Source organism: Rhincodon typus, chromosome 19, assembly GCF_021869965.1.
Source record: "Rhincodon typus isolate 14 chromosome 19, sRhiTyp1.1, whole genome shotgun sequence".
NCBI lineage: Eukaryota > Metazoa > Chordata > Chondrichthyes > Orectolobiformes > Rhincodontidae > Rhincodon > Rhincodon typus.
Genome location: NC_063350.1, coordinates 42,133,581 through 42,155,210, shown reverse-complemented (window position 1 = coordinate 42,155,210; position 21,630 = coordinate 42,133,581). Strand labels below are relative to the sequence as shown.

The 21,630-nt window shown below is 40.6% G+C and overlaps 1 protein-coding gene across 1 annotated transcript in view; it reads right to left on the bottom strand.

Moving 5' to 3' along the window:
- The window catches only part of LOC109928729 (docking protein 5-like), a 394,735-nt gene that overhangs the window by 13,152 nt on the left and 359,953 nt on the right, over positions 1 to 21,630 (bottom strand). Inside the window, exon 8 of the mRNA XM_048608408.1 lies at positions 10,653 to 10,773. Coding sequence (XP_048464365.1) covers positions 10,653 to 10,773 — 121 coding nt within the window. The remainder of the gene's footprint in view (positions 1 to 10,652; positions 10,774 to 21,630) is intronic.

Here is a 21,630-nt window from a genome sequence, read left to right as displayed (position 1 = left end):
AAAATGCCGGTCTTCCTTGCAACACCCAGGTTGCATGAAGGCATTTAAAAATCTCATTGCTTCTCTATCCTCTAAAGTACACTCAATGTCAGTATCTGAGTTAATGGTAGCATTTGTCAGGGCAAGTGACGCCAGACTTCCCAAACTCTGCCATCTCTACAGGACAAGTAGCAGTCTCCAAGTAACTGAAGGGCACAAGATTAGGTTTCTGATGAGGGGAAGGAAAGAAACAAGAGAAACAGATTTATTCCTTGTGCAGCTTAGTTAACAGAAATAATTGTCCTAATATGGGGAAGTGGGATGTTAGAAGGAAGACTCAATCATATTTGATCCTTTAGCTTTGTTAATGACCACAGCCTATGTCATGGCACTCAATTAATGGACAACACTACCTCTTCCATTAGGGTTAAGATGTAGAGCTGTGACTGCTCATCACTTGTTAAATGCAGCTACCTTTTATGTATAAATTTGCTCTGAAGCAGAAAGAGAAGAGTGTTACTCAATGTGTTTGGTTGATGGTTCAACAGTTAACACTATGTACAAGCTATGAGAAGTGGGTTTGAGATCTTCCACAGTGCCAAGTGGGTGTAAGTTAGGTGAAGCTATGAACACTAGGTATGAATCATGCTTAATAGAAATTGTTGTTAGGTCTGTGATGGCGTGTAGTGCATTGAGCTGTATGTGTGAGAGTGAGCAGTGACAATTCATGGGATTGATATATTCATTGGCCTTGACCACTTCTGACAGGTCATTAAACTCCTTTTCTGCACTATGTCCATGTACTCCGGGTTGAACTGCTGTCATTGACCTGCACATGGCTAACTGTTTTCACAGCCTTCTCAGAATTTATCTGGAGTGTGTCCTGGATCCTATAGACAGTGAAATAACTTCTGGATCAAGGCCTTTATTGCTGCACCAAAGCATCTTGGAGCTCACTGTCTGTCATATTAGGTTATTCTTGTGTTTTTCCTCAGGTCAAATTCGCTTGTGCATGAATTCCATCATTTGCTCTGCCTAAATGCAGCACTCCTTAAAGAGGTACACTGTGGCTTTGCTAAGTTAGTTATCTTGAACTCGTAGCAGCCGCTGAAGATTTTCTACCATTTACTCAGGAATCTAGCTACTCAGGAATCTAGCCACTCATCAGCCTGCATAGCACTGCCTTGATATTGCAATGATAACCTATCTGCTTTCTACTTAGATAACAAGGTGTAGAGCTGGATGAACACAGCAGGCCAAGCAGCATCAGAGGAGCAGGAAGGCTGACGTTTTGGGCCTAGACCCTTCTTCAGAAATGGGGGAGGGGAAGGGGATTCTGAAATAAATAGGGAGAGGCGGATAGAAGATGGATAAAAGAGAAGACTGTATACTTACTATGTGGTGCCCTCATTAGCACAAGTGTAAGTTAATTGTGCTTTATAATCTCCATTCTTGTCTTGGGCCCTTAGTGATTTTAAATGTATTCATGAAAAACATTCTTGTATAAAAAGTATCCATCCTTGCAGATACTTTATAGGGTCAGTAAGCACAAAAAAAAGTTTCCTGTTACACGCCCAATGTCAAAAATATCACTGACATTTAAAGAAAGGAGGATATTTTCACATTAGGATAAATGTCAAAATAATTACACATTAGAAGATAAAAGCAGAACATGTCTACCAACAATGTTTGGCACTGGCATCCCACTGTACACCAAAATAAATGTGTGAGGATACCATTTTGGGGTGACATTTGGTGATGCTTAAAATAGAACAAATAGATCAATAAAACAGTGTGTCAAAGTTACATAAATAAGGTATGAAATTATTTTCAAATTCATGCTCAAAGTCACCTCAAGACCTGACATTTCTGAGTGACCAAGGATTTAAGAGAACACTGAAAAGAAATAGAATCTACATTGTAATCAATTAGCCTGTTCAATCTATTTATTTCAGAACATTACATAGAAATGGTTTTGTAGCCATGAGGACTTTCAACACTTTTCTAATTGTTTAAATCAAAGAAAACATACATGTGGCTGCACGCATTAGGAACAGAAGTAGGCCATTCAGTCCCTTGAGTCTGAACTGCCATTCAGTAAGATCATGACTGCTTTATTCCACATGTATGCCTTGTACCTAAGGGCTTTTAATGGGTTTTTAGATAAGCACATGAATATGCAAGGAATGGAGGAATGTGGACCGAGGGTAGGCAGAAGGGATTAGTTTAATTTGGCATCATGTTCGGCACAACATTGTGGGCTTAGGAGCCTGTTCCTGTCTTGTACCGTCCTATGCTCTATAGCCTTTCACTCTCTGGCTTACCAAGAATCTATCTACCTCCGTCCTAAGAATGTTAAAAACCTCTGCCATTACCACCTTCCGAGGAAGAGAGTTTCAAAGACTCAAAGCCTATTATAAGAAAAGAAATTCTCCTAACCGCCGTCTTAAATGTGGGTCAGTTTATTTTTAAATAGTGACATCTAGTTCTAGATTCTACCCTGGAGGAAAATCCTCTACAAGTCCATCCTGTCAAGACCCTTCACCACATTTATACCTTTTCAATTGTCACCTCTTTCTCTTCAAGGTTCCAGTGGATATAAGTAAGCCACATATTTCAGGTATTAGTCTAGTAAACCTTCTTTGAACTGCCTCCAATGTATTTAAACCCTTCCTTGTATAAGTTGACCAATACTGTACATACTACTCCATATGTGGTCTCACCAATGTATAACTGAACCACCGTTTCCCAATCTTGCATTCAATTCCCCTCACAATAAATAATAACATTCTGTTAGCTTTCAGACTTACTTTCTGTACCTGGTATAGAAATCTTTTGCAATTCATGCATTTCAACATACAGATCCCTCTGCATCTCAGAACTCTGTAATCTCTCATTTAAATTGTCTTTTAATTCTCCCTGTCAAAGTGGTCAGTTTTACATTTTCTCACATTAATATTCATTTGCTAGACCTTGTCCATTCATGTAGTCTAGTTCCCTTCACATCTTACTTCCCTACCTATCATTGTGGTGTCAGCAAATTTGGCAACCATCCCTTCCATCCCTTTGCCTAAATCATTTATATAATTGTAAACAGTTGACGTCCCAGCAGTGACAGTCACTACATCTTCCCAATCAGAAAAATGACAAATCTATGCCTACTCTTTGTTTCCTGTGAGCTGCCAAATCTTCCATCTATCCCTCTTTTTATTGATGATGGATCAGAACCTCATAGTATTTATAAACAGTTTTCTTGTAATTGTTTTTAAAGGATGAATATTAAAGGAAAACTATATTTAAACTGATTGACTGGTAAAATCCTGTGTGAAGCCAATGGAATATTGCACATGTATCTTGTCAGGGAAACTTCAAACAGGGAGATACTTAGCAAGGAGAGCTAAGAAAGGGTGATCATCTCTTCACTCTGCAGAAAGTAACCTTTTGCAGACCTGTCTATTTCACTCTCCAATAATACACACAAGGACAGGAATTGAAAGGCCAGTTTTGTCTCACTGAAGGGCGACTGAATGCTCTCATGTGTACCATGCTGGGTTTGATCATTTGCATGCTGTGAATATCACAAACAACTATCCTATAGTTACCCCTGTGTAACAGGATAACAAAAGGTAGGCCTTTGCTTTAAATGCTGCAAACCAAAAAGGAATCAGGACAAAGGAACTTCATTCAGCCTGTAAAACCAAGAATCTCAAAAATTGTCTATTCAACCACCAATATCAAAACAACTGCTAAACTCCACTGCAAATGGCTGCAACATTCAACCATCTGCTCTTCATGAACAATTTAGAAACCAATCTGTTTCATTTAACTTTTATCTTTTTGGACTCGCTGCTTATTTCTAATATGTGTATGTGTTGTGTTACTAATTCTTCTCACATTTAGTAATTAATAAAATCATTCTTCATTGACTCCAGAAAACCTGGCTACATTGGCTTATTTTAAACATAATTTGTGTCTGGGAAAATGATATCGATAAGGGAAGGGATTTTTAAATTGATTTTGTTGCAACCAACTGACAGGATCAGTGAATAAAGAAATTAAGCTAGTTCGTCCCCCTTTGATTGTAAGCTTAACAGTTTGGGATATCTGTCCAGAATACAATAAAAGGGGAACCTTGCCCATGTCTGAGTGTAAGACTGTATGTTGTTACCTCCTAGACTATGAACTTTCATTTTCTACAATAATCTCTGAAGTGGCACCTTATCACTTAACTTCTGAACATCTAAATAAAGTATATCCCCATTTCCCCATCATCCACAGCACATGTTAGTTCCTCAAACAATTCCAAAGAATTTGTTTGGTGAAAGGGAGAAATATTGTTAACTATGCTGACTCTGCCTGATTACTTTGAATTTTTCTGTGCACCTTGCTCCAAAATATTTAATGATATCTTAAATTCTGTGTTAGGGAAGCCATTTGAAGTTAAAACAAAGCAGAAATTGCTGGAGAGACTCGGCAGGTCTGGCATCTGTGGAGAGAAAGCACAGTTAATGTTTCAGGCCCAGTTACCCTTCTTCAAAATGTTCACTCTGATATCTCCACAACCGGACCTGCTGAATTTCTGCAATAACATTTGTTTTCGATTGCCATCATCCGCAGTTCTTTGTTATATTTTACAGAGTTTTGCTAATCTTTAGTTTCCACCTTTCTGCTTCCCTTTCTTTTTGCATAGAGGTGTTACATTTGCTCTTTTCCAATCTAATGAAACCTTCACTAAATTTGAAAAGGGAAAAGATCACTACTCACCTGATACTTTGCTCAAATTCCATTTAGTTTATATGCAGTGAAACAAAAAAAGTCTCAGTCACGTAGACTTCTTTGTAATTACAACTGAAGTATTTTTATAAACAAATTTTATCCACATAATCTTAAAATATGGCGTCCACAACTTCATTGTGCACAGAAAAGGCATACAGAGGAGGCTGAAAGTTTTGTTTCAGCTTTCAGACAAAAATAACAGTCATGGGGGTCTTGGTTTTTTTTCTATATATTGCCAACTTTCTAGGCTGCCTTAGAATCTAGGCCAGCCTGGTATGATTAACAGGATGTGCTCTATAAGAGTTTCCAAGCACTGACAGTTCCTATTAGGTGAAGTTCCACAAAATAACACTGCTCATCATTTAACTCTTGTTCCTTACCTTACTCAAAGAAGCCATAAAAAATATTGGTGCTGGAAATGAACACAAGTTGTATAGTACAGTCTGCTCTTTTATGCTTGGACAGAGTGCTACGTAACTAGAGAGAATGATGATACGGCTAAACCTGATCATGAGATTTCAGACTATCATTATACAGCGTTACTGTAGCAAATAACCGTGACATTTATTTAGGAAGTTCAGTTGGCTAAATGCCAAGTACGCGGTTCAAAGTAGTGCTAACAGGACAGGGTTTTATCCCTGTTCCAAATGAGGTAAATTCAGAGTCTGCCTCTTCACTATTCCCATTGTAAATGTCACAGTGCTTTGCTGTGGTTCAGTGAATAATTGCTAAAGACCTGCCTATGGGCAAGGGAGGAAGATGATGAAGATGACAGAGCAACTGTGAAAAACCTCTAGAAATTTATAAGGCGAATTGTTGTGCATGATTATTGGTTGTAAACTGGCTATACCCCTCACAAATTTAACCAAGCATCAACCAGAACCTGTTCTGATCATGTTTGGTCCACTGCCAAATTCATCAGAGCCTTACTTTTTAAGTGGCCCTTCTGCCTGGAAGAAGCACATGCCACATTCTTGAAAAACTTCATCATCAACTTTTCATTCCTTTGGACAGGATTAAATGAGCATCATGACAGTAACACAGTTACACAAGAACTAAGAGCAGGAGCAGGCCAGTCAGCTCTTCAAGTCTGCCCTTTAACAAGATCATGGCAGATTTCCTAGAGCAGGAAAATAGTATTGGAATAAGGCCACTTCCTTTGTTTTCACAATGGAACTATTCATCAATCATAGTCTTAAACATTTAGTGGCTGTGACTCTGAAAACCTTTAGGGCAGAGAATTCCAAATATTTGACACCATTTGAGTGAAGAGATTCTTCCTCATCTCAGTCCTAACTCGATGCCCCTTATTCTGAGGCTGTGTTCCCTGTTTCTAGAGAGCCAGCTAAGGGACATATACTTCTTTCATCTACATTGTCGAGCCCCATAAAATTTTAAGGGCTGAATCTACATTTGTTTTGGTTAAGTCTGAGTTGTGTTGAGTTTTTTTTTGGAAGGTTTCTTACTGCAATATCTATTGGGTTTTTTCCCAACACCTTTTATGCACCCTGTCAAGCGGTGTTAGTGTGGAACTGCTCTGCAAAGTTCCTGACATTTGCTGTAAACATGGCAAACAGGGAAATCAGTGCCCTGCTGTCAGACAGGGACCTAAAAGTCCTGCTGGGCAGATGGTACCTGGGCAGGACTCGGTCTTCATCCAGGAACAGCATTCGAGACCATTACATCAGACCATACTAACCTGGTACAAGGCTGCCATCTTGTTTAACACACAACTGTCTGGAAGAATGCCAAGCAATGCAGGATGAAGGTCAATGCTCTTCACCACTCTACAAGTCTAAGTGCCATTATCTTCTCTCCAAAACCTTACATTCACTCTCTCTCTGCTACTGTATCCACCTCCCACCAAGACTATAGGCTTGATGATTTTCATTATCGCCAGTAATATCTTCACTCCTTGGTTGTCACTCTTCCCCAAACCCTGACACCGCTAACACTGCACACGCTCTGAGCTGCTTATTCACTCGGTCAGGACATCTCCACAAATGCAATGGTAGTGACTGTGCCACCACTTTCATTTCCCGCAATACCATAGGAAAACAGGCCACAATAAGCCAGTCAAGTGCTGCTCCTCCTTTATTTCCATCCTGCACTAATAATAAAAGTGAAAGTGCTAGAGAAACTCAGGAGATCTGGAAAGTGAGAAACAGAATTAATGTTTTGAATTCAATGTGATTGTTCTTCAGAACTCAGAATGTGAGTGGCACGGTGGCTCAGCAGTTAGCACTGCTGCCTCACAGCACCAGGGACCTGGGTTCGATTTCACCCTTGGGTGACTGCCTGTGTGGAGTTTGCACATTCTCTCCGTGTCTGCGTGGGTTTCCTCCGGGTGCTCCGGTTTCCTCCCACAGTCCAAAGATGTGCAGGCTAGGTGGAATGGCCGTGCTAAATTGCCCGTGGTGTTCAGGGATGTGTAGGTTAGGTGGGTTACAGGGGGACGGGTCTGGGTGGGATGCTGTGAGGGTTGGTGTGGACTTGTTGGGCCGAAGGGCCTGTTTCCACAATGTAGGGATTCTATGATTCTATTAACTCAAAGGAGCTGGAAAATGGTGTTTTTTAATGCTATTGACAAAGGAGGAGGAGTGCTTGGAACAGATGGTAAGGTTGTCCACGGCAAAGATAAAGGGAGTGCAAACGGTGGTAAAGGAGAGATGGAGATGTTCAAGAGATGTCAACCGTGAAAAGGAGAATATGTGTCTGCTTTCTGACAGCAAAATCAACAAGGCACAAACAAAATATAGTTGAGGGGGGGGAGGTGGGGTGCTCAGGGTTATGTCATTTAAATAGAGGACCGAGATCTAACTGAGATTGCTAAACAAATTAGGTCTTAGAAGCCGTAAGGTGCCTAAGCAGAAAATAAGTTGCTGTTCCTCCAGCTTGCATTGAGCTTCATTGGAACATGAAGGCCCAGAACAGAAATGTTAGTATGAGAGAAAGTTGTTTTGTTGAAATGGCAAGATTTAGAAGATTGGGACATTCTAACTGACAAAGTGGTGTGGTCCACCAGTGTGGATGTGTTTAGACCGATGTAAAGGAAATCACAATGTGTGCACCAAATACAATCGACTAGATTGAAAGAAATACAAGTAAAACACTGTTTCACCAGAAAGGTCCTGTACGAGTTCTCTGAAATATCTAAATTAACTTTACCAACACCCAAGTGAAATATTTATCCCTCAGTTCCTGCAGTGTAATAGGTTAACTACTGAACATGTACATAGGAACCTATGCCAATGATGATATAACAATCGCATGGCAGAGAGACTTGAGAGAAGCAAAAGTTCAGAGAGAATGTACATATCTTCCTGTTGAAATAATTTCTTCAACTTCTGTCTTAAAGTAAAATACGATAGTCTTTGAATAGAGCCATTGGCAAGAAATGTTATGCCGTTTACCCATACTAATATCCTGTAATCCACACCAGTTTCCAGTCATCAAACATAGTTCACAGCCATAACAAAAGAAGCCTGCAGTATTTTTTTTAAAAAAGCTGTTTCAAGAGAAACAGGAGATTTTTGCGTATCTCTGTGGACATTGTGGCTCCTACAGACTCTGACCTTTTGTGGGCCTGGACTGACACCCAGCTCACAGAAATATGGCATTCCTATTAATTGGTTAAAAAAGCTGATACAATGAGGAAAATCCCATTGTCTAAAGGGGAAGAGGCTGAAATTGTGAGAAGTTCCCTTTTGGAAAGTTAGGACAGTCCCATAAATCATCTTCAGGTCAAGAAAGCTATGCAGAAACCTGACTTCCTCTAAGCACTTACTCAATTCTATGGCATACACCTTACCATCTCTTGCCAACTAGAAATGTTTGGATTTGTTGGAAGGTTAGATCAAAACTGCTAGATGATGCTTTCAGTCGACATAGATTAGCAAGGGGTTGACGTGGATGAGCATGCTTTGACAAATTAGTTGAGTATAATGCTTCAAAGTAATATCCAACACATGTACCGAAACAAAAAAAATCAAAGCTTATGTAAATATGGTCTTCTGGAACTAAATTTATTGACACTGAGCTCTTGAGCGATCTATATTGCAAAATGACTAAAGGATTTGAGAGCCATCGAAATGCATCCTCGTTCTTCAACACCATGCTTCTGACAAGCTGCTTAGCATCAACTGGCTTCCTTGATGCACTATACTGGTTGGGGTCTGATCAATTTTGGATGCTAGGGTTCTTACCAATGCCCACAGATGAATCATGGAGGAACACAATCAGAAATGCAACAGCTGTACTCTTAATGTGGAAACATCAGAAACTCTCGTGTTTGCTCTGGCTCAGGTTAAAAAAATTAATTTTGCAGGCATCCTCTGATGTCACTAATGTCTTTTTCAGAGCAACTCTAGAGCATGAGAAAATGTCTGAGCGAGCTATGAGTTGTTTTGCTCGTGACACTTGGGTTCTGACCTCATTACATCCTTGGCCCATGGACAAATGTGGTGAAAAAAAATCTAAATTGAAGAGGTGAGGTTAACAGCTCATTATGTCAAATCACGCATTCTATTGCGTGAGACAGATTTAAAGTTAATTGGAAATCCCTCCCTTTGTTACAGAGTATAAAGGAAGACAACTGAAGTTATTGGAACTCAATCATCTCTGTTCCAGGACATCACTCACAATATTGTGCTCAGTCCCAACACCTTTTAATACTTTTACCGTAAGTTCAGAAGTGGGACTATTCATTGATTGCACAAGGTTTAGTGTTGTCTGCAACTCCATGGATACTGAAATAGTCCATGCCTGGATACAGCAATACCTGGAATGGTACGTACTCGAGCTAATATGTGGTATGTTACACTTGCCCAAGCTTAGTGGCAGGCAGTGGCCATTTTGAACGAGAAAGAACCATCTATCTTCCTTTGAGGTTCAACATCATTCCCACAACTGAAGCTCAAACTTCTGGGAGTCAGCATTAATTGGAAGATAACTTGGAAAACTTAGAAATACGGTGGCTACAAGAGCAGTGGAGTGTCTGAAGATTCTGAAATAATTACATCACTTGTGACAGCCCAAATCCTGTCCATTTATTAAGACAATGTAAAATCTTGGTAAAATTATTGGAGTGGTAATCCAGAGACTTTGATTAATTTTCTAGAGACATGTTAAAATCCCAACTCTGCAGCTGAAGGAATTCAAACTCTCCTGATTTATAAAATCAAAAATAAAAAGCTCGCCTTAGTAAAAATACAACAACTAAATTTGCTGGAAAAGCTCAGCAGGTCAGGCAGCATCTGTGGAGAGAAACCAGAGTTAACATTTTGGGTCATGACCCTTTTCGGAATTGATGGTAGCTAGGAAATACTTGTTTTCTATGCAGAAGGTAGGGTGGGTGTAGGAGGTAAGGAGTAAATGATAGATGGAGATAGAGCCCAAAAAGAGATCAGAACAGTTGAACAGACAAAGGGCTGGATAACATTAGCCTAGGAGAATGAACAGCTACTAATGGGGACTATTAGTGGCCAACAATGGTCTGTGTGTAATTACAAAGGCTCACCCTTTCCAGTCTGTCCTGCAACTTTCTCAAGACCTAAATCAGCAAAGTGATGGGATATGTCATCAACTGCTTTATCAAGTAGCACTTACATCAATAAGTATCAATAATCTCACTAATGCACAGTTTGGAATCCTCCAGGGCCACTTGGCTCTCCAGCCATGAGTGAAACTGCTGAGTTCCAAAGGTGTGGTGAGAGTGACTGCCCTTTACATCAAGGCAGCATTTAGCTGGGGTTAATGCTAACCATCCAACAAGACCTGTAAATATTGCTTCAAAGATTTGCCAGTGCACATGACTTTCTGTATCAAATACTATTGACTGCAATATATGCTTCCAAAGATTTTCACTTACCAATTTTCCACAGTTTCCTTGTACCTACCTTCAAAGATATGGAGCTGATTTACACTGTGCTGTCTTGCAATGTGTTGCCAGTAGGCACTCCGAGGAAGAGGCATTATGGTACCCAATGAGGCTGTTCTTTCATTCCCTTTGATCTGATGCTGGAAGAGAAGTAGTTTGAAAAACCATAAGTTGAAATCATTATACAGAAGCAACTTGTTTGCACTATCAAAATTATATTGTTTCTGTGTTTGAATTTTAAAAGTAAATTAATCTGCAGTAATATGAATAATAGATAAAGGAGATCATAACAATCACTCATGGTAAATTGATAATTAAAACATAGAACATACAGCGCAGGCACAGGCCCTTCATGTCTATGCTGACTGTGATGCAATTCTGAACTAATCCCATTTGTCTGCACATTGTTCTCCATATCCCTCTATTTCCTGCCTGTTAATGTGTCTGTCTAAAGACCACTTAAACTTTGCTTTTTTATCTGCTTGTACTACCTCCCCTGAAACCTACCAACCCTTAGTGTGGGAAAAAAAGCTTTAGTTGCACATCTCCTTTAAATTTTCCCCCTCTCACCTTAAATCCATGCTCTAGTATTTGACAGTTTCAGCCTGGGAAAAATACTCCAATTATCCCCCCATCTATGCCTCTCATAATTTTATACACTTCTATCAGTACAGCCCTCAGCTTCTGATGCTGTAGTGTAAACAATCCAATTCTTTAGTTAATACAATCCAAACCACGCTACATCCTGGTAAACCTCTTCTGCATTCTCTCCAAAGCCTCCACATCCTTTCTATAGTGCAGTGAACAGAAATGCACATAGTGCTCCAAATGTGGCCTGACCAAAGTCTTATAGAGTTGTAACATGACATGCCAACTTTTATAACTCAATGCCCTAACCGATGAAGGCAAGCATGCCGTATACCTTCTTCGCCACATTATCCATTTACATTGCCACTGTCAGGCATCAATAGATTTGGACCCCACGATCCCTCTGTATATCAATGCTTCTAAGGGTCCAGCCATTCACTGTACACTTTCCTTTTGCATTTAACCTCCCAAAATGCATCACCTCACACTTGTCTGGATTAAACTTCATCTGCCATTTCTCCACCCAACTTTCCAGCTGATCTATATCTTGTCGCATCCTTTGATATCCTTCCTTACCATCCACAACTCCACCAATGCTGTGTTCTCCACAAACTTACTAAGCAGACCACCAACATTTCATCCAAATATTTAATCTTTATCACAAGCAACATAGGTCCCAGCATTGATCCTTGTAGAACATCATTGGTCACAGACCTCCAAGCAGGAAAACACTCCTCCACAACTACCCTCTGTCTTCTGTGGCCAAGCCAATGTTGTATCCAACTTGCAACTTACCAGGGATTGTATGTGATTTGATCTTCTGGACCAGCTTATCAAGAGGAACCTTATTAAATGCTTTAAGTCCATGTATACAACATCCACTGCCTTACTCTCATCAATTATCTTTGTCACTTCCTCAAAAAACTCAATCAAGTTTGTGAGACAAAACCTCCCCTGCATTAACCAATTTTTACTGTTCCTAATAAGTCCAAAATTTCACTGTCTCCCATGGTGGGAATTGAACCCATAGCCCCAGAACACTGATCTCATGATTGTAGTTTCAGAGTTGTTCGAAGAAACTGTAGCATACTAAATGGACTGATACAGATACAGTGGCGGGGAGGAAGAAGGCATTAGTATCTCCTGTGCATTGAAGTTAGGGCAAACCCTCCTGGCCTTGGCTGCTTTCCACCGTAGCCATTAAATGCTCTTAGGTCTTTAATTGGCTTGAGGCGGAATATCCACCCACATCAGAGAGAAAGTCTCACCTCCAAGCACTGCTGGCTAATCCAATAGCTGGCAGTTCTTTCACCCTATCAGAGCCACTGTGAGCATTGGCAGTGCTGGTACTACGGCAGTCCCAAAGAGGAAGCACTGACTGAGCCCAGACGATCAGGCCGAGGTCTTTCTGGGACCAGGCAGGCAGGCCACAAAGAAGTGGGTTGGAAGCTGGAAACGATGAGCTTGTTAAAGGGGAAGGGAATAGCGGCTGTTAGTGATCCTTGAAGGAGTCCTCCAAGAGGCACTGGATGCAAGAACATGAGGCACCCATCATTCCCAACTTGGTTACAAGGTCGCATGGTAGTTGGCACCGACTTCCTCTGCCATAGGCAGTCATCAATAACTTGAGGGCCTCAACTGAACAAAGAGCAAAAGGTCTGCCTGATGTTCCCCTGCCATTGGTAAAATGTTCGTGGGGCAGTCAGGCAACGGGCATGGCACCACTGTAATGAAATCCAACTTTATGCCCTCCCATCACCTGCCATCCAACCCTTTCTAAATGGGGCATCAAAGGCAGCCCCTTAAAATCTCAAAGTGCCTCAAAACTTCAACCATCCAGAATTACATACATCTTAAAAAAAAGAGGTGAGTGTGAAAATGAAATAAGTGCCCCAGTCATTCTGTCTTGAACAACCTAGCTCCTTGTCCTTTGCAAATACGAAAGACTATTTGAAAGTGAGTGACGAGTGAGAAATGGTGCCTTTTTCCCATATAATGGAAAATTCTTAGAGCTCTTTCAGATTGAACTTCTTCAGCCTCTACAAACTGATGTCTCTTTGAAACCGCATGCTGTTAAATATAGTTCCAGAGTCTTACAACATAAATACAACAAAAGCCAGTAAATCCTGCTTATTTTATGGGACACAATGAGCCTCAGAATCTTGAGCAGCTCGCTAATTAACATTAAAATGGGAGGTTATTTTCTTAGTTGTTTATGATTGAAGCCCTTGGCTCTCAATTAACATGTAATGAGTTCAGGTTATAGATCTGCCACATCAGTGAAATGCTCTTCTTCTAGTTGGGCCTGTTTCATTAGATTTTACTGGAATATGAAATGGCTCTATGTTAATAGTAAGGCATTGTATCTAATTGTGGGATGGTGGTACGGTAAACAGATCTGTAGGAGTCCTTTGCAAAATAAATACAACATTTTAAATTTAAGACAGATATGATTTGAATTTTCTTATTGCTTTCATTGATTGGAACCAACATCGCTGGCAGATGCAAGTTAAGTTGAATAACTCAAAGCAATTATCAGACGCACGTTCTATTGTTCATTTCCCAGGTATGTCATTGAAATCTAACTACAATATTAAGATGTTGATGGACACTTTTTTTTATAAATGAGAAATGATGCATATTTAAAAGCTTTAAATGACATCCAAAATAATTAGGCTTAAGGTGATCAGAAATGATCCAAAAATATAACAAAGTATTGAATGGGAAGATAAATGAAAATATTTGAGACAATATGATAAGAAATATTAAGGTTTCTCATAAGAGTTTTAAAGGTAAAAGAACTGTTAAATAGTCCAGAATCTTGAAATAAAGTGAGAATTGTGGCATTCTGGTAAAGTATTTCATAATTTTTAAAATGATGGAAGAATAAATTTAGGTTTAAAAAAAGGAATATATGTGATAGATATCATCATTGAAAGGAAGTGGCTTTGAAGAGCTTTGTAGAATTCAAGGTGGACAAAGGATCTGGTAATCAATTTGGTCAGATAACAACAGTGAAAGCAGTAACTGAGGTATATAGGGATTGTCAGAAGAAAGCTTTTCAAGGTGTCTGTCAAGGAGGACAAAGGAAAAATACAGCTGTATGAGGAAAAGTGGCAAAATGGATGGAAGATTTCCTAATAGATAAGAAACAAAGTTGTTGATGGTTCAGTTTGCAGAAATGTTGGAAAGTATCTATGAGTCAGTACTGGTCCACTTCTGTTCTCATATAAATAGCACAGGAAACATGGTATATAAAGTGACATACTTTTGAATGGTATACATAGGAAATGTGAGTCGGCAAAAGCAATTGAACTTGCAAATTTAAGGCATTACGTTTGAAGGAAGAAAATTTAGTTACCGTACCTTTGAACACTTCATCCAAATCATATATATAAATTTCTAAGGTTTTAGAGTAGATTTGTCGCTCGGGTTGTGGATGTTGAGGTTGGTTGGCTCGCCAAGCTGGTTCGTTGTTCTGCAGACGTTTCATTACCCTGCTGGGTAACATCAATGCAGCCTCCGATGAAGCACCGTTGTGTTTTCCTGCCTGGTTTTTAAACTCTGGAGTCCGTTGAGCTGGATTACCTCACTTCCGGTTTCCTTCGTAGTGGAGAGTATATGGGGTCTAGTTCTGTGTGTTTGTTGATGGCTTTCTTTGTGGAGTACCAGGCTTCTAGGAATTCCCATGCCTGTCTCTGTTTTGTTTGTCCCAGGATTTTGGTGTTGTCCCAGTCGAATTGGTGGTTCTCCTTATCCATGTGGATAGAGATGAGTGAGTATTGGTCGTGTCTTTTTGTAGCCAATTGATGTTCGTGTACCCTTGTTGTAAATTTTCTTCCTGTTTGTCCGATGTGATGTTTGTCACAGTCTCTGCAGGGAATCTTATAGATGACATTGGTCCTGTCCATAGTGGGAAGTGGGTCTTTGGTTCGGGTGAGCAGCTGTCGTAGGGGTGATGTGGGTTTGTGTGCCACTTTGATGCCCAGCGGTCGTAGGAGTCTTGTTTTTAGTTCTGATGTGTTCCTGATGTAGGGTAGTGTGATGAGTGTGTCGGGGCGTGTAGTATCTTCCTGGTGTTGTTCGTGTAGGCATCTTCTGACCCAATTTTTTCGATATCCTTGAAAACCTGGAAGAGGTATTCTTCTTCCTCTCGGGGTAATTCTTTGCTGCAGTAGTGTGTTGTTGCCATTTTAAATAATGTTTGCACGCAGCTTTTTTTGTGTGTGTTGAAGTTCAGTACCTGGTCAGTGTGTGTGGCTTTTCTGTGTACTTTCGTTTGCAGTTCCCTATTTGTCCTGCGCTCTACCATGACATCTAGGAATGGGAGCTGTTTGTTCTTCTCCTCCTCTCTGGTGAATTTTATTCGTTTGTGTGTTTCCTTTAGTTTGGTCTGTTTAATGATGACAAAGGTGTCATCCATGTAGCGTATCCTTAGTTTTGGTTGGATTAGTGGAATGGCCGTCCTTTCCAGTCTTTGCATCACTGCCTTGGCTATAAGTCCGGAGATAGGCGATTCCATGGGTGTCCCGTTGATCAGTTTGTATGTTTGGCCGTTGAAAGTGAAGTGGGTGGTGAGGCATAGGTTCAGCATGTTGTCTGTGGAGGTGGTTTCACTGGGGTCTTGCTCTTGTTCTAGTATTGCTGTCATTGTTTCCCTTGCTAGTGGTATGTCTACTGATGTGAATAGGGCAGTGACATCAAACAATATCATGGTCTCCTCGTCATCTGTCCTTATATCTTTGATGGAGTTGAGGAATTCTTGGGCTGAGTGGATAGAGTGGGGTGACTTGTTGACTAGGTGCCTGAGTTTCCTTTGTAGTTCATTGGCTAATCTGTGTGATGGAGTGCCTGGTATGGAGACAATGGGTCTAAGGGGTACTTCCGGCTTGTGCACTTTCGGGAGGCCGTAGAATCGGGATGTGTTGGTTCCTTTGAGTTTCATTCTTAAGAAGTCTGCTTTGTTGATCTGTCCTGTCTGAGTCTTTTTAGCGTGTAGAGGATCTTGTTGCCTAGTTGCGGTGTCGGGTCAGTCTGTACTGGACGCTATGCGTTCTCGTACTCATTCATCTCTATCCACATGGATAAGGAGAACCACCAATTTGACTGGGACAACACCAAAATCCTGGGACAAGCAAAGCAGAGACAGGCACGGGAATTCCTAGAAGTCTGGTATTCCACGAAGAAAGCCATCAACAAACACATAGAACTCGACCGCCTGTACACTCCAATACAGAGGAAAACTGGAAGTGAGGTAATCCAGCTCAACGGACTCCAGAGTTTAAAAACCAGGTGGGAAAACACATTGGAGGCTGCACTGATGATGTTACCCAGCAGGGTAATGAAATGTCTGCGGAACAACAAACCAGTTCGGCTAGCCAACCAACCACAATATATATAAATTGTAAAGCGCTGAGGCCCAGCACCAGTACCTGTGGCACATTACCCATGATATCCTTCCAAACTGAAAAAGACCCAGTTATTCCTACTCTTTGCTCCCTGTAAGCAAGTCATTCTTCTATCCATGCTAATATATTACCCATCCCCCCCACACCATAAGTTTCTATTTTCTGCAATAACCTTTGATGTGGCACCTCATCAAATGCCTTCTGGAAATCTAAGTTAGTTCCCCTTCTTCTAGAGCATAAGTTCTTCATTAAAGGAGTCCCATAAGTTAATTAAACATGATTTCTCTTTGGAGAAAAAAAAAATCATGTTGGCTCTTCTTGATTGCCTTGAAATTATCGAGGTGCCCAGTTATAATGTTTTTAATAATAGCTTCTAACATTTTCCCTCTGACAGACATTAAACTAATTGGCGTATAGTTTCCTGCTTTCCATCTTCCTGCCTTTTTGAATAAAGGACTTTCATTAGCTATTTTCCAATCTAGAGGAACTTTGCCTAAATCTAATGAGTTTTGGGAAATTTAAAAACAATGCATCACCTATCTCACTGGCTAGTTCTCTTAAGACCTTGGATGAAATCTATTAGAACCTGGGAATCCATCAACTCTCAGCCCCAACAATTTATTCAGTACTGTTTCCCTGGTAATTATAATTTTCTGGAGTTCCTCTCTCCCTTTCAATTCCTGATTTATAGCTTTTATCTGGGATATTACTTGCACCCTCTCTCGTGGAGACTGACGCAAAATATCTGTTCAGTTCATCTGCCATTTATGTATCATTCATTACTAATTCCACAGACACATTTTCTATTGAACTAACACTTAATTCAGTAACTCTTTTTAAAAATATTTGAACAGAGTTTTCCTGTGTGGTTTTATATTTTTGACTAACTTTATTTTGTGTTTTTTTTTCATTAATATTATAGTAAAATTTTTATATATTCAGTCCAACATTCAGACTTACCAGCTACCTTTGTAGAATTAGGTCTTTTCTTTAAGATTGATCTTTCTTTGACTTTTCTAGTTAACCACAAATGGCAGGTCTGTCCCTTTAAAATTTTTCTTATTTTTTGTAATGTATCTGTTCTGCAATTTCTGAAATATCCCCTTAAATGTTTGCCAGTTCATCTCTGTTGACTTATCTCTTAATATAAATCACCCTGATAATTTCCCTGTTTAAATTCAATGTCATCTTGGACCACAATTCTCTCTCCTAACCTGTTTGTAAAATTCAATCGTGCTACAATTGTTGCTGCACAGGGGCACTTCCACGATGAATCAGTAATTAATCCAATGTTATTAGTCAAAACCAGGTCCAAGATTGCCTCTTTTCTGATTGGTGCCACAACATGCTGGTCTAAGAAATTGTCCAAAAACATTCAATAAATTCATCTTCTAGATAACTTTTTCCTATCTGATTTTTCCAAGTCTATATGTAAGTTAATAGCCCCCTTTAAAACTACCATACCCTTTTGACAAGCTCCCATTATTTTTTTCCTTGTCACCCTGTCCAACCATGTAGTTACTGTTCAAAGGTCTGTGTACAACTCAAACAAGTGACCCCTTGCCTTTATAGTTCCCCATCTTTACGCAGTCTACTTCTATATCCTGGATTCCTGAATTAAGGTCATCCTTCTCTATTGTGTTAGTATTATATCTAATTAACACAGCCACTCCTCCACCCTTTCCTAGATTTCTGCCACATACCCTTTAACATTCAGGTCCCAATCTAGTTCATTCTCACATTCTCAGTTATGGCCACTAGGTCATATTTATTTATCTCAATTTGTACTAATTCATCTGTTTTGTTTTGAATGATAAATACATTTAAATATAGTTTCACGTATATATAATTAATGTAAATAAACATAATAAACGTATAAACACAGGTTTTTATCCCATTATTTTTGTAGTCTCCAGTAGTAATGACTGATTTGATCTTAGATCTGCCTTCTATATCCGTTCTTGTCATTGTCTATCAGTTCTGTCAAAAAAAATTGAAAAACAATATAAAATAGTGGGTACAATTCTAAAGGGATGCAGGAGAAGAGGGACTTGAGTGTTTAGTTGCACAGATCACTGAAAGTAGCAGCAGAAGGTGGAGAGAGCAGTTAATGAAACATCCAAAGTTCCCAGCATTATTAATAGGGACCTAGAGTACAAGAGCAAGGAGGTGATGTTGAATTAGTACAAGATGTAATTACTTCTGCTGGAGTAGTGTGCATAATTGTGAGAGCCACATTATAGAGAAGATGTGAATACATTACAGACCGTGCAGAAGCAACTTATAGGAATGGTACAAGGAAGGACAGACTCTAGCTATGAAAATGGATTGAATAATTTGGGACTGTTCTCCTTGGAGAGAAGAAAGCTGAGAGGAGATTTGACAGAGGTTTACAAAGTCTTAACAAGCTGAACAGAGTAAATAGGAGAAATTATTGCTGCTTGAAAAAGAGAAAAGAATGAGAGTGCATTGATTTAAAGTGATGTGCAAATAAGGCAGGGTAATGTGAAAGAAAGCTTTTCCACACAGCGAGTGGTTGGGGTACAGAATGGACTGCTTGGAAATATGATGGAGGCAGGTTCATTTGAAACACTTGAGAGGCCATTGAAAGATTAGCTGGATATAAATAAGGTACAGGGATATGAGGTACTAGATTTGGCACTAGTTAATAGAACCGATGAAGGCATAATGGGCTGAAAGGCCTCCTTTGATGTTGGAACAATTCTGTGATTCAGTTTAACTCCTGGTAACTATTCACCTGACCCCCAACCTAGCTCACATACCTGCAACTACACCTCACCCAGATTTCCAACAGCTTCTGTCTTGCCTTTTGGGCCAATCCCATCCAGACTAGACTCATGCATCTCTGCCCTGTTCCAAACTGAATTGCCATTTTCCCTGCTGCTGGACCCAATCTCCCACCTTGCTCTGGACCCATTCCTACCTACAATCCCTAAAGCCTGACACACTCCCTGCATCTCTGAGACCCCAAACCCCTTTTCCCCACTCCAGACCCAAACGCTTGCCCTCCTGTCCCAACTCTCCTCAGAGTCTTGGCACCCTTTTCCATGCTCTGGACTCAAACTCCCTTCTCTAACTCTGGATCTGGTGACCTTTCCCCACCATTGGACCTGCCCTTCCCAGCTGCCCCACCCCTGCTGGGACCTGACATCCTTACCCACATTCTAGATACCCACCCCCTGCTCTTGACTTGCCCTCCACCTTCTACCAACATTGGATTCAATCACCAATCTATGGTTTCCAATCTCTGGCTTTATATTACTGCCTAACTGTTGCGTCCGATTTCAACCCTGCCCTAAGCACGCTCTGGGACCTAACACCCCCTTCAGCATATTGTCGGATGCGATATCTTACATCTACAACACCAAGCACACACAGGTGGAGCACAAGTAACTATCTTACAGAGGAGACAGTTTGGTGTTCCCTCTAACTGTACCTGCTGGTGTGTGGACCTGAGGGCCATGCATGGCAGTAATCTTCCCCTATTGGAAACTATGCATTGGCATACCAATTGATATGCGCTTTGCTTCTCAGTGGCTGTGGCCTTGCAGCTTAGATGTCACATTAGCAGGAAGAGATATGATACAGACAAGAGAGTAAAGGCCATTGCAGTTTACAGCATGTGAATTGCAAGAGTGAAACCTGAGTTCCAACTGATTCACTGTTATTCTTTTTTGCTCTGGAATGGCAAGCTTAACAGAGACTCTTGGATTCTCAGTCAATAGCTCCATAGGTTTCCAAGATTGAGTTTTGGGCTCAGAAAGTGAGAGAGACACAGAAGAGCCATGTTAGTATCAAAGAATCCTTACAGTGTGGAAGCAGGCCATTCAGTCCATCACGTCCAGACCCACCCCACACCACCCCCACCGCCCCCCCCCCCCCACCCCCCCACCGATCCCTGTAACCCTGAATTTCCTATGGCCAATCCACCTAACCTGCACACGTTTGGACTGTGGGAGGAAATCGGAGCACCTGGAGGAAACCCACGGAGACGCAGGGAGAATGTGCAAACTCATCTGGCTAAGAGGCAGAGGCACTAACCATAGCACCACAAGACCTCCCAATTAGTACTATAAGCAACATCAATGTATGATTTATGCACTGTCAATGCAGTGAACAAAACCAGCAATTCGAAGGAAACCCTATGAATTCTACTCCAATATTGTAAATGGAAAGTGAAGGTGAATGTGAGCAGACGCTCCCACTAGAATAAGTTTTCAAAATACACGAGAATCAGATGGGGCTGAAGACTCCTGTGGTACAGTGGTAGTGTTCCTGCCTCTGAATCATGAATACTGGGTTCAAGTCCCACCTACTCCAGAGGTGTGTGTAGACATATCATCCAGATAGGTTGATTAAAAGAAATGTCTGCATTCATCCACTGGGTGAGGTATATCATGGTTTTGGCTTTAACTACTTTCTGTGACAGTGTATTCCACAGGCTCACAACTATCTGGGCGAAAAAATTTCTCTTCATCTCTGTCCCCCATATCCTCAGACTATGATCCTCAATTTTGAGTCTGGATCTGGACTGCCCAATCATCTAAAACATTCTCCTGCATATATCTTGTTGTGTGCTGTTGGAATTTTATAGTTTTCTGTGAGAAACCCCTCATTCTTCCAAACTCAAGTGAATACAGTCCTAATTGATCCAGTCTGTCTTCATACGTCAGCCCTGCCATCCTAGTAAACTTCTGCTGCATCTCTTCCATAGCCAGAACATCCTTCCTCAGAGAAGGAGATCAAAACTGCACAGAACACACCAGGTGTGGTCTCACCAAGGGCCTGTGAAATTGCTGCAAGACATCTTTACTCCTGTACTCAAACCCTCTTGCTATGAAGGCCAGCATACCATTTGCCTCCTTCACTGCCTGTTGTTTATTTTGTAAGAGGTTAATGGATATATTTTACTCTGGGGAAGGTTTTATAGTGGAGCTCCCTGGGGTCAGTTGCTTACAGAGATATAGTAATGACACAGAC